Source organism: Siphateles boraxobius, unplaced genomic scaffold, assembly GCF_051911475.1.
Source record: "Siphateles boraxobius isolate OS27281-9 unplaced genomic scaffold, OSU_SipBor_1 77, whole genome shotgun sequence".
NCBI lineage: Eukaryota > Metazoa > Chordata > Actinopteri > Cypriniformes > Leuciscidae > Siphateles > Siphateles boraxobius.
The window spans coordinates 23,915,847-23,930,000 of NW_027509205.1; the positions used below are offsets into that span (position 1 = coordinate 23,915,847).

The 14,154-nt window shown below is 45.3% G+C and overlaps 1 protein-coding gene across 1 annotated transcript in view; it reads left to right on the plus strand.

Annotated features, from left to right (window-relative positions):
- The first annotated feature begins 2,022 nt into the window (after positions 1 to 2,022).
- dnai3 (dynein axonemal intermediate chain 3) overlaps positions 2,023 to 14,154 on the plus strand; it is a 40,201-nt gene continuing 28,069 nt past the window's right edge. The window contains exons 1-4 of the mRNA XM_077218639.1: positions 2,023 to 2,048; positions 2,139 to 2,237; positions 2,408 to 2,449; positions 13,871 to 14,064. Of these exons, the coding sequence (XP_077074754.1) occupies positions 2,195 to 2,237; positions 2,408 to 2,449; positions 13,871 to 14,064 (279 nt within the window). The 5' untranslated portion in view covers positions 2,023 to 2,048; positions 2,139 to 2,194. The remainder of the gene's footprint in view (positions 2,049 to 2,138; positions 2,238 to 2,407; positions 2,450 to 13,870; positions 14,065 to 14,154) is intronic.

Consider the following 14,154-nt stretch of genomic DNA (forward strand, 5'->3'; position numbering starts at 1 on the left):
AACAGGTGAAGGGGGTGGGGCTACTGCTAAACAACGTCAGGATTGGCTGTGCGGTCTGTCAATCACACGAGTCTCCGCCTCTGTAACCAATAGTAACCGTCTGTGATTCCGGATGCTTGGAGACATTTCACGCTGTTTACTCGGAATAATGTTTTTATTCTTTAAAGTGTGACCATAATACTCTTTTCTATTAAGAGGGTAAGGTTTATGAATCATACTAAGATAATTTATATATTTAAAAACATTGCATGTGGTAAATCGTAATGACGCTGTGTTAAAGTCCAACAGTTTTAAATCTCGCTCGTGCGCAAATGATAATGTATTTACCTGTTTTATCTGTGTATGCTACGTTTAAATTCACAAATTGTATATACCATGGTATATGTATACTGTAATGATTCAGTAGCCTACCATTTTATTACCGTCTGATAACATCGCTGTAACAGTGCAGTTTTAAGATTAGGACTTTAATTTAAAGGGATAGTTCACCCAAAAATGCAAATTATGTCATCACTTACACTCACCGTGTTGTTCCAAACCTGTAAGAGTTTCTTTCTTCAGTTGAACACAAAATAAGATATTTTGAAGAATGTTAGTAACCAGACAGGTAATGGACGCCAATGACTTCCATACTAGGAAAAAGAAACACTATAGAAGTCAATGGATGCCGTCACCTGTCCGATGTTTCATTTTCGGGTGAACTATCCCTTTAAGTCGCATTTAAATAAGGTAGGTCTATGTGTTTAATGAACTTCATTTTACAGTATTTTTATAAATTTAAAAAAAAATATGATCCTGTAATCTGAGACTTTTTGGAAGTCATGTTTGAAAGCAAAAATAAGTTACACATTTTAAAATACTAAGGCTGCATCCAAAATCGCAAACTTCCCTATATGTGACAAGAGAAGTATGTCCGAATTCACAGTCCTCATAAAAGAGAAGGCAAAAAGCACCCGGATAACCTACTGGTGAGATTCATAATTTGTAATTTTTTTTATTGCAAATTTTAACAAACATAAGATACAAAGACAGACAAACTTTCAGGCAATAAATAAGTTATAGTTCAATAGTCAACAAGAAGAAAATATAAATACGCCTAATTTTCCTATTGAAAATTATTTGCCAAGAGATGTAAAAGAAAGAAAAAATATATACAAGAGGGGCCACAAAAATGAATAAAAGCATATTATGAAAGAATATTAAACATGGCACAAATTCTAGATGTTTTTATAGCTTTCTTATTTACCGACATTGAAATTGTATTTAAGTACAAATTCAATTCTTGTTTGAAGATGTCAAAGCGGGGTTTACTTTTTGTATAATTACATTTATGGATATAAAATTTTCCAATGAATAAAAGAATCCAGTGATTCTTCTCATTAATATAAATCCCAAAAAGATTGTCTGTAAAGATAAGGAAAAATCCCACGTTTTGAACAATCGAGGCATTGACATTCCTCCAGAAAGACTGAGCATAAGGACAACCCCAAAATAAATATATGAAGTGTGAATATGATTTAAACTTTAATATCCCATAAGGCCAGAGGAGAGGGTTTATGAATGACAGTGAAGCGATGGTGGGTCACATGATAATGACATCATGGAGAATGTACATTCATTCTACACACACACATAATATTTATTACATATTTTTTAGCAGTTGTGAAGTAATAATTTTATTCAAAACAAGTACTTACTCGAGCGAGCATGAGATTGAGACGCAGCCATACTGTTTTTCGCCTACTATATAGTGGTGAAGTATAAGATTTCGGATACAGCTTAAAATTAAACTGTTTGTTATTATTTTTATTACACCAGATTAATTATTTTTCACCACCAGATGTCGCCCATGTGTTTTTCTCTGTACTGTAAACTGAATATGTTGTATACTATGTTGTAAGTTTTTCCCAAAATGCAGTATGCAACAGAATCCAATTCAATTTAAACAGAATTGATTTCATACCATGTCCAGTTATGATTTCCGAAATAAATAATTTTATTTTTATCCAAATGTGTGTACAACACAGTGCATTTCAACAAATGAATAGGTAATGAAGCGTACTTCATGCATACTGTACATTTACACACTGTGTTCAAACTGTGATTATTCTATTCCACTCATATACTCTGTTTTACAGCTTCAGATGAATATCCCATAATATCCCACTGAAATCTTACAAACGTACTGGCAGACATGCCTGCAAAGAAACCCAAGAGCAGAGTGATCCAGGAGACACGTACAAGTATTCTGTCCAAATCCACAATTTCTTCTTATTATTAATATTCCTTATTTCTCTCATGAGACAGATGTAGCATGTTGTCATTGTTTATAGCTATAATCAACATATTTATTCACTCTCCAATGCATCTTTTGGTTTCTAATGTCTTACTTTTTACTTCTTTGCAGATAAAAAAAATGAAACCCCAGATGAAGGTGCATCAGAATCTGGTAAATTTCTCATATCACTCTTATAGCATCATATTCAGCACTTTCTTTTCAACGTCTTGCACCAAAAACAGTGATAATCAGATTCTCAGATCTGTTTCCAGCATGTATCCACTCGCTCCTTTCCATTCAGCCAGTGATAAAAGATAAAGACACACACACACACACACACACACACACACACACACACACACACACACACACACACACACACACACACACACACACACACACACACACACACACACACACACACACACACACATGCACGTAGCCAAACCTGCTTTCTCTCCTATTTTGTTCCCAGAATCCCCACTTGTCCTGTGCACTACTGTGTAGGTGATGGGAATGTTCAAGACACTACATCATAAAAATGCACTTTGACAGCTTTTTGTATTCTGTTTGCGTTTGCATTTAAACATTAACATTTTTAGCATTCACTTTTAGGCTAATACGTAAAAAGAACAGAAAGAAAGCCATCACAAACTCAAGTGTATTTGAGATAGCCTGACCTCTTCTGGTCAAAACAGGTTACTGCATCATCTAAAAACGATTTGGTGGACAATCGGCCTTAGTAAAATTAGTCATAAACCATGTTAAACAGATAGTTCACTCAAAAATGAAAATTAACCCATGATTTACTCACCCTCAAATCATAGGTGTATATTAAAAAATTAGTTATATTAACAAATGTGAATGGCTGTTTCTGTTTTGCATCTGTCCATCATAAAAGTGCATCTATCCATCATAAAAGTGCATCTGTCCATCATAAAAGTGCATCTATCCAACATAAAAGTGCATCTATCCATCATAAAAGTGCATCTGTCCATCATAAAAGTGCATCTATCCATCATAAAAGTGCATCTATCCATCATAAAAGTGCATCTGTCCATCATAAAAGTGCATCTATCCATCATAAAAGTGCATCTATCCAACATAAAAGTGCATCTATCCATCATAAAAGTGCATCTGTCCATCATAAAAGTCCATCTATCCATCATAAAAGTGCATCTATCCGTCATAAAAGTGCATCTGTCCATCATAAAAGTGCATCTATCCATCATAAAAGTGCATCTATCCATCATAAAAGTGCATCTATCCATCTCATAAAAGTGCATCTGTCCGTCATAAAAGTGCATCTGTCCATCATAAAAGTGCATCTGTCCATCATAAAAGTGCATCTGTCCATCATAAAAGTGCATCTGTCCATCATAAAAGTGCATCTATCCATCATAAAAGTGCATCTATCCATCTCATAAAAGTGCATCTATCCAACATAAAAGTGCATCTATCCATCATAAAAGTGCATCTGTCCATCATAAAAGTCCATCTATCCATCATAAAAATGCATCTATCCATCATAAAAGTGCATCTGTCCATCATAAAAGTGCATCTATCCATCATAAAAGTCCATCTATCCATCATAAAAGTGCATCTATCCATCATAAAAGTGCATCTATCCATCATAAAAGTGCATCTGTCCATCATAAAAGTGCATCTGTACATCATAAAAGTGCATCTATCCATCATAAAAGTCCATCTGTCCATCATAAAAGTGCATCTGTCCATCATAAAAGTCCATCTATCCATCATAAAAGTGCATCTGTCCATCATAAAAGTGCATCTGTCCATCATAAAAGTGCATCTATCCAACATAAAAGTGCATCTATCCAACATAAAAGTGCATCTATCCAACATAAAAGTGCATCCATCCATCATAAAAGTGCATCTATCCAACATAAAAGTGCATCTATCCAACATAAAAGTCCATCTGTCCAACATAAAAGTCCATCTGTCCATCATAAAAGTGCATCTGTCCATCATAAAAGTGCATCTGTCCATCATAAAAGTGCATCCATCCATCATAAAAGTGCATCTATCCAACATAAAAGTGCATCTATCCAACATAAAAGTGCATCTATCCAACATAAAACTGCATCTGTCCATCATAAAAGTGCATCTGTCCATCATAAAAGTGCATCTATCCATCATAAAAGTGCATCTGTCCATCATAAAAGTGCATCTGTCCATCATAAAAGTGCATCTGTCCATCATAAAAGTGCATCTATCCATCATAAAAGTGCATCTATCCAACATAAAAGTGCATCTATCCAACATAAAAGTGCATCTGTCCAACCCATCATAAAAGTGCATCTATCCATCATAAAAGTGCATCTATCCAACATAAAAGTGCATCTATCCAACATAAAAGTGCATCTATCCAACATAAAAGTGCATCTAGTCCATCACAAAAGTGCATCTGTCCATCATAAAAGTGCATCTATCCAACATAAAAGTGCATCTATCCAACATAAAAGTGCATCTATCATCATAAAAGTGCATCTATCCATCATAAAAGTGCATCTGTCCATCATAAAAGTGCATCTGTCCATCATAAAAGTGCATCCATCCAACACAAAAGTGCATCTATCCAACATAAAAGTGCATCTATCCATCATAAAAGTGCATCTATCCAACATAAAAGTGCATCTGTCCATCATAAAAGTGCATCCATCCAACACAAAAGTGCATCTATCCAACATAAAAGTGCATCTATCCATCATAAAAGTGCATCTATCCAACATAAAAGTGCATCTGTCCATCATAAAAGTGCATCCATCCAACACAAAAGTGCATCTATCCAACATAAAAGTGCATCTATCATCATAAAAGTGCATCTGTCCATCATAAAAGTGCATCTATCCAACATAAAAGTGCATCTATCCAACATAAAAGTGCATCTATCCATCATAAAAGTGCATCTGTCCATCATAAAAGTGCATCTATCCATCATAAAAGTGCATCTATCCAACATAAAAGTGCATCTATCCATCATAAAAGTGCATCTGTCCATCATAAAAGTGCATCTATCCAACATAAAAGTGCATCTATCCAACATAAAAGTGCATCTATCATCATAAAAGTGCATCTGTCCATCATAAAAGTGCATTTATCCATCATAAAAGTGCATCTGTCCAACACAAAAGTGCATCTGTCCATCATAAAAGTGCATCTATCCAACATAAAAGTGCATCTATCCATCATAAAAGTGCATCTGTCCAACATAAAAGTGCATCTGTCCATCATAAAAGTGCATCTATCCAACATAAGTGTATCTATCCATGATAAAAGTGGAGTATGATGGAGGGATGCACTTTTTTATGGACTTCAAACAGAAACAGCCATGCACTGGCATTATAAAGCTTCGAAGAGCCAGGATTTTTTTAAATATAACTCAGATTGTAATCGTCTGAAAGAATAATGTCATACACACCTAGGATGGCTTGAGGGAGAGTAAATCATGGGCTAATTTTCATTTGAAGTCTAACACGGCTTGTTCAATATCCCAGACAGCTTTCTTTTCATGTTTTCTAAAGGGCACGTGTGGGTACATTACTTGACAAAGTGCAATTATGTAATTATATGGGCTATAAATCCATATGAGTTTCCATTGCAGTAAAGCGCCAGCAGCTCCTCTGGATTAAATGACCCGAACGCTGTCGCTCGTATCACATGTTACCAGCAACATACTTCAGTGTTCAGCTGGTTTCTGTTGAGAGAGATAATTAATGATAATTAATGGTGATGTCTGGATTTCCATTGATGTCACACACACAATATAACACACACACAAAAAGGATAGTTCACCCCAAACTGCTTAGCAGAATCTTAACAGCTCCGGTCACCATTCACTGTCATTTTATGCTGTATGCTTTTGTACGGTTAACTGCCGGTCAATCCTTTTAGATTGTTGAATATCTTCTGAAGTAAATCATCATTGGGCATCTCTCAGATGTCGGTTCATATCTCTGCTTGAATAACACACTCCTCCCTCATTCATCTGTCAGTAAAACACTGGACAAAAAACTGCTGTGAGCTTTGGTCGTGTCACACCTGTAAGATAAAAAGCGTGAAGATCCGAAATACAAGATACTGGAAATATGGCAAATAATTCTGCAAAGTACTTCATCTTTCAATTATGTATTTTCTCTTAGCCTTAAAAAGAAAGAATAGTCTCAAATGAGATCACTTTAATATCAGCGTCGAGATTACACAGAGACCATTTGGAGACTTATTCCATTTGGAGTATCCACCTAGTAATCACCCACAACAGCCTAGCAACCCCCTGGCAACCATCCACAACACTCTAATTACTGCATAGCAACCCTTGGCACTCTATCAACTTCATAGCAATCACCTACCACTCTTGTGACTGAATACCAACCCCATGGCAACCATTCACAACACATTTTAGCAAATGCATAGCAACCCCCTGGCACCCTAGCAACTTCATAGCAACCCCCTGATAATCATCCCCAACACTCTAGTTACTGCATATCAACCCCTTGGCACTCTAGCAACTTCATAGCAACGCCCTGGCAACCACCTACAACACTCTAGCAACTGCATAACAGGGAACCATAACTCTGGCAACCATCCACAACACTATCTACTGCATAGCAACCCATTGCTACTCTAGCAACTTCATAGCAACCCCCTGACTGCCACCCACAACACTCTATTGACTACATATCAACCCCCTGACAACAACAGCCCATAACTCTCTAGCAAATTAACTGCATAGCAAACCCGTGAAAAGCACCCACAACTCTCTAGCAACTGCCTAACAACCCTCTGGCAACCATTCACAACACTCTAGAAACTGAATAGCAACCCCCTTGCAACCACCCACAACACTCTAGCGACTGCATAGCAACCCCATAGCAACCACTCAAAACACCCTAACAACCCCCTGGCAACCATTCACAACACTCTATAAACTGAATAGCAACCCCCTTGCAACCACCCACAACACTCTAGCGACTGCAAAGCAAACCCCTAGCAACCACTCCTAACACCCTAACAACCCCCTGGCAACCATTCACATCACCGTGGCTAAAGCTTTGCATTTGCATTCACATTTTCTTAAAAACATATACAAATATAGCTCCTCTAGGCATTTCAAAAGAAATATTTTAGACAAAATTACTCAAAATAATTTCATTTCACATGGATACACGGAAGCGATAAAAAGTTCTGTATAATACATTTTTAAGGCTAGACAATTTGTTGAGGTCAATTTGTAGAGAAAGGCTACACGTCTGCGCAGATATATATATATTCAAACGCTCATAAATAGACTAAACACGTAATAGGCATTCACGTTTTTTAAGTTTTAGCAGAGATGACAACGTTTTTCAAACATTTCAACGCTTTCACCTTGGAACATGTTTCAAGGTTTGCGTTCTCGAGCACCAAACACTGCAAATGAACACCAGAACGCATTATAAGTTTTCTGTTCTCAGTTAAAACGGTGTCGTGTTAGCGGCATTTGAGATAATAACTAATGATCTTTGCAACGGAAGTGAATCAATCAAAACGTCTCGGTTACATATGTAACCCTCGTTCCCTGAGTAGGGAACGGAGACGTTACGTCGGATGACGACGAATGGGGGTTTCGCTTAGAACACCTATCGACTTCGAGTATTACAAAACGAGCCAATGGCGATGAAATGCCATGGGTCTGCGGAATTTGCATAGCGTATCTCCGCCCCACCGCGTGGGTATAAAGGAGGACGCCGGCAACATGCAGGTATGTCTTCGCTGAGGAGCCGAGACTGAACTCAGGCGTCTGCCCAGCGGTACAGCGGAAGTGGCAGGGAGACGTAACGTCTCCGTTCCCTACTCAGGGAACGAGGGTTACATATGTAACCGAGACGTTCCCTTTCGTAGTCACTCCGAGTTACGTCGGATGACGACGAATGGGGGTCCCCGTGAAATCACGCCACCTTCACAGCTGTCTTCCAGTGCCCTGCGAAAGTCTGATCCCCCTGTCGTGATACTGGCACAGACGAAGGAGTCCTACTTAACACAGGAATACCAAGGTACACTGGGAAGCATATCTCAGAGGAGATATGCCGCAGCATGCCTACCCGTAGGGAGGACTTAAGATACACATATGGCCGGAGGGCTACATATGGAGGAACACTGGAGTGACCAGCCCGAGGGGTGGCAACTTTCAACTCCAGGAGGGCAAGATGGCTTGCCAAGGGAAAGACACATGCTCAAGGAGGCTTACAGTGGAAATACACATGTGGGGGTTACTCAGGGAGGAACCATGCACACGGAGGCACCTAGCCGACGCCCAGGCAATAGACACTGGCGCCAGCGTCAACAGTGCAGGAGGAACTCAGGGCTTCAAAGAGGAAGGCTCACCTGAGGAATAATCGCACGTATCCAGTCCGTGGAGTAGAATGGCGAGCAAGCGAAGACACCTGAGCGGGTCCAGCACGAGAGGACACAGGCTCCACTCGGAGATTATAGAATCTGGCGAATGTGTTGGGTGTCGCCCAGCCTGCAGCTCTACAAATGTCTGCCAGCGAGGCGCCATGTGCTAGAGCCCAAGAGGAAGCCACACTCCGAGTGGAGTGGGCTGTCACACCAAGGGGGCACGGTCGGCCTTGCTGTTGGTAAGCCAAAGCAATGGCGTCCACTATCCAGTGAGACAACCTCTGCTTTGAGAGAGCCTTTCCCTTCAGTCTCCCACCATAACAGACAAAGAGCTGGTCTGAGGTCCTGAAACACTGCGTTCTGTCTACATAAGCGCGGAGAGCGCGTACTGGACAGAGCAGTGCCAAGGCTGGGTCTGCCTCCTCCCGGGGCAGCGCTTGCAGGTCCACCACCTGGTCCCGGAAGGGAGTGGTGGGAACCTTGGGCACATATCCAGGCCGGGGTCTCAGGATCACGTGAGAGTGACCGGGCCCGAATTCCAGGCACGCTTCGTCAACGGAGAATGCGTGCAGGTCCCCTACCCTCTTGATGGAGGCCAATGCAACCAGGAGCGCTGTCTTCATAGACAGGAACTTAAGCTCAACTGGTTGCAGAGGCTCAAAGGGAGCCCTCTGCAGGGCATTTAAGACCACTGAGAGGTCCCAAGAGGGAACGAGAGGAGGGCGAGGAGGATTCAGTCTCCTCGCTCCTCTCAGGAACCTGACGATCAGGTCGTGCTTCCCCAGAGACTTATCTTGAACTGCTTCGTGAAATGCGGCGATAGCGGCCACATACACCTTCAGGGTGGAGGGAGACAGCCTTCGCTCCAACCCATCTTGCAGGAAGGAAAGCACGACAGAGATCGAGCATCTCCTGGGGTCTTCTCGACGAGAAGAGCACCAGTTGACGAAGAGGTTCCACTTCAACGCATAGACATGTCTCGTGGACGATGCTCTAGCGGAAGTGATGGTAGCCGCCACCGCTGATGGCAGGGTACTCAAACCTGCCTCGTCCCGTCCAGGAGCCACACGTGGAGCCTCCAGAGATCGGGTCGAGGGTGCCAAAGGGTGCCCCGTCTCTGAGAAAGGAGATCCTTCCTCAGAGGAATTGGCCAAGGAGGTGCTGTCGCGAGGAGTACCAGTTCGGAGAACCAGGTCCGGGTGGGCCAATACGGCGCAACCAGAATGAGCTGCTCCTCGTCCTCCTTGATCTTGCACAAGGTCTGTGCGAGAAGGCTCACTGGGGGAAACGCATATTTGCGTAGGCCCCGCGGCCAGCTGTGCGCCAGTGCATCCGTGCCGAGAGAGCCCTCAGTCAGGGAATAGAACAGGGCGCAATGGGTCGAGTCGTGAGAGGCAAACAGATGTATCTGTGCGTCCCCGAACTGGTCCCAAATCAGCTGAACCGACTGGGGATGGAGTCTCCATTCGCCGGAGATGGGCCGAAACCGTGACAGCTCGTCGGCTGCAAAGTTCCGATCTCCCGGAATGTAGATAGCACGAAGGGACCTCAGGTGCTTCTGACTCCATAAGAGGAGGTGGCGTGCGAGTTGCGACATACGGCGGGAGCGTAGACCACCCTGACGGTTGATGTACGCTACAGTCGCGGTATTGTCTGAACGGACTAGTACGTGTTGACCCCTGAGCAACGTGAGGAAACGGTGCAGGGCAAGGCGTACTGCCAGCAACTCGAGGCAATTGACAAGCAGAAGGCGCTGGGGTCCTGTCCAGGAGCCCGCGGCAGCATGTCCGTTGCACATGGCGCCTCAGCCCGTGGAAGAGGCATCTGTGGAGACAACAACATGCCTGGAAACTCGTTCTAGGGGAACACCGGCCCGTAGAAACTGAGGTTCCACCACGGGGTGAAGGTCTGACGACAGGTCGGAGTTACTGTAACTCGGAGCGTGCCATGATGCCATGCCCACCTCGGGACTCGATCGCGAAGCCACAGCTGAAGCGGTCTCATATGAAGCAATCCGAGCGGCGTTGCCGCAGCTGCAGATGCCATATGCCCCAGGAGCCTCTGAAACAATTTCAGTGGGACCGCACTCTTGTTTAATGGCTGAGTGGAGAAGGCGACCAAGTCCATGCCGAGAAAAGAGCTCCCCTGCACGGGGCAAAGTTTACTCCTTTCCCAGTTGACCCGAAGGCCCAGACGAGCTAGGTGCCGGAGCACTGGGTCCCTGTATTCACAAACCTGGTCTCAGGAGTGAGCTTAAGACAGCCAGTCACCGAGATAGTTCAGGATGCGAACCCCGTGTTCCCATGGAGGAACAAGGGCTGCCTCAACAACCTTGTGAAGGCGCGAGGAGACAGGGCTAGCCCGAATGGGAGAACAGCGTACTGACATGCGCGCGCCCTGACAGCAGAACGTAGGTACGGTCTGAGTCGAAGGAGAACGGAGACATAAGAGTAGGCGTCCTTCAGGTCGATCGCTGCAAACCAATCCTGTGGCCGTACACATCCAGAAATGCGTTTGGCCAGGAGCATCTTGAACGGCAGCCTGAGAAGGGAGCGGTTCAGATGCATAGGTCCAGGATTGGCCGTAACCCACCAGACTTCTCCGGGACAATGAGGTAGGGACTGTTAACCCGGACCTCATCTCGGCTGGAGGGACAGTCTCAATCGCACCCTTCGCCAGTAGGGAGCAACCTCCGCTCTCATGATAGGGGCATAGCCACCGACGAAAGTGGAGCGGACTCCCGTGAAGCCGGGAGGAGACCGTGCGAACTGAATCGCATAGCCGAGCCGATGGTTCGCACGACCCAGCGGAACAGATAGGGAGCTCTAGTGCAGGCTCCCAACTGTGCCAGCGGAGTGAAGAACCACAGACGTCCCCCCGGTGGTGCAGCGAAGCGGAAATGACCAGCCCAGACGAGGGCGGCATAGCGGCCCGGTGTGGGGGCAAGGTCATAACCGCACCCTGACAGAGAAGGCCAGGGAAGGACCAGCGTTCCACGGGGGCCTGCTCTGTCAGGGGTCTGGCGACAGAGGGGGACAGGGGCGAAACGGTCCGTGGACGGCACGCCGTGTCAACCACCTCTGGGGCAGAGGGGGAAGAGGAGAGCACGGCTTGTGGGCGGCGCTCTGTGTCGTCCGAGAACTCTGTATGCTCAGAGAGGAGAGAGTCAGTTCTTCCTGAATAAGGATTCTTCCCCAGCCCTCCACCGGGGAAAGGAGTGGCCCTGCTACCAACTCCTGGAAAGAACTGAGTCTCATCTCTGAGCAGCCCATCTCAAAAGTGCCGCTTAACCCGGCGTTTAGCGGGGTGCGGGGCTGGAGAGGGCTGTGGAATCCCCCTACGGTCTTCCAGAGCCAGGCCCGGGTGAACGGGCGGGGTTGGAACCGTGGGAGGGAGCCTTCGGCGGTGGGCAGACTGAGGGATCTGAGCGGACGGCGGGGCCGTCGGGCAGAATAACCTCAATCTGCTCACGGGCGGTTGAGAACTGTGGGCAGAAGCACTCAACCGCACCGCCGAAGAGGCCGACCTGGGAGATGGGGGTGTCGAGCAGACGGGTCCGCCCGACATCTTGCACATCAGACCGGTCAGCCCCAAACTGGTGAACATCACCTGACTCCGAGAGCGTACGGCCACTTTCGTCGCTCGGAGAGCAAGGTCAGTGGCGGCGCGCAGCTCACTGAAGAGCCTCGGGTCAGTCCCGCCCTCCTGCATGTCCATCATGCACATCCGGGAGGAAAGATATTGGGGGTTTGCCGTGGACGCGTCGGCGGCCTCACCCAAAAACCAATCGTCCCGGGAAAGCATGGCCATCATCTCCGGATCAGACTCAGGCACAGCCGTATGCACACCAAAGGGTGGCAGCTGTGAAGAGTCGTCATTTCCAGAAGAATCAAGCCCACCTAGTGATGCTGCTACAGACACAGCATCATCCTCTGTAGCTTCAAATGAAAACACACGGGCCACCCGAGGGTAGACTCGTGGAATCATCAGTTCGCTAGCGGGCACCGTCATTAAAGAGGGGGGGCTGGGGCGTGGACACAGAGTCGGCGCCTTGTTCCAGACCAACACCCTCAGGTCACCCTGTCCACCAGCCGAAGATCGGGTAGTGGATGAGGGGACTCTCACTCTTGCGAGTTCACCGAGTCTCGACCTATATATGACGCGATGATCACGTTCCCAGAGAGAACATGAGTCATCCACGAGCGCTGTTCAAGCATGATCAAAGCCCAAACACACTAGACAGCGCTCGTGCCCATCAGAGTCCGATACCAGTCCGCTGCAACCAGAAATGCACGGGCGAGCCGTCTTTAAAAAGACGTGCCGCGTGCGAGCTCTTTTATGAGAGGAGAAAAAAACTCTGCGATGTTGAAGCGCACAGGGAGACACACACACACTGGCAGATCACTGCACAGATCAGCAGGCACTGTGAGTTCGCTGCAGATCGTCGTCACACCAACACCGGAGAGAGAAGCTCGTCTCATAGAGCGAAGTCAGAGATCATTGTGGAGTGAAGAAATATTCTTGGCTCCGAAGCGAAAACATACCTGCATGTTGCCGGCGTCCTCCTTTATACCCACGCGGTGGGGCGGAGATACGCTATGCAAATTCCGCAGACCCATGGCATTTCATCGCCATTGGCTCGTTTTGTAATACTCGAAGTCGATAGGTGTTCTAAGCGAAACCCCCATTCGTCGTCATCCGACGTAACTCGGAGTGACTACGAAAGGGAACTAACTTTAGCTGTACAATAACATTATTCTAGATCTGCTGTAAACCCAAAACAATCTCTGTTACTGTAATCTCCTATTATCACTGTAAAGCTGCTTTGAAACAGTCCATATTGTTAAAAGCGCTGTATAAAATGAAGGAGACTTGACAGAAAACCGCTCACTTTGAGAAGGTTGTTACATGTTCTGAGGAGCTTGTGTCCCTTTGAAGAGGCAATTAGCTTCATCCACACTGTCATTAAGATTAGCCGTGTTTACTGACGTTCACTGTTCCTGGATCTGAGCAGATATCTCCGGATTTACTGATGAATGTGACACACGTCTACTTTTATAGCACTTCAACTTCACTGCATAGTTAACCTGACTGACATATAATACCGCCAATTTTGCAATAAAACTGCTGAAATTCAATTTCATAACCCTGTTCAGTATTATTTATATATAAACCTGATCCCCGTGACTCCAGCCCCCACAGGTCATCCCGAACACATCTTCCCGCTGGTCCTGACCTCTGTCACTCAGGAGCTGTTCGGTTGCCGGGCAGACGAGGATGTAACCGGAGAAAATCCTCACAAGCTCCTGAGAAAGGAAGACATCGTACAAGACATGAAAACCAGAGCGGCCGTGTCCGACTTCAGCCCAGTCAAACAGATCGTGCTGGTGAGATTCTGAACACAGTCTGATCCCGTTCACGAGCTGAAGACCATCCGAACCTCAGAAGATGGGGATGATTTTAACAGGCACCCTGGA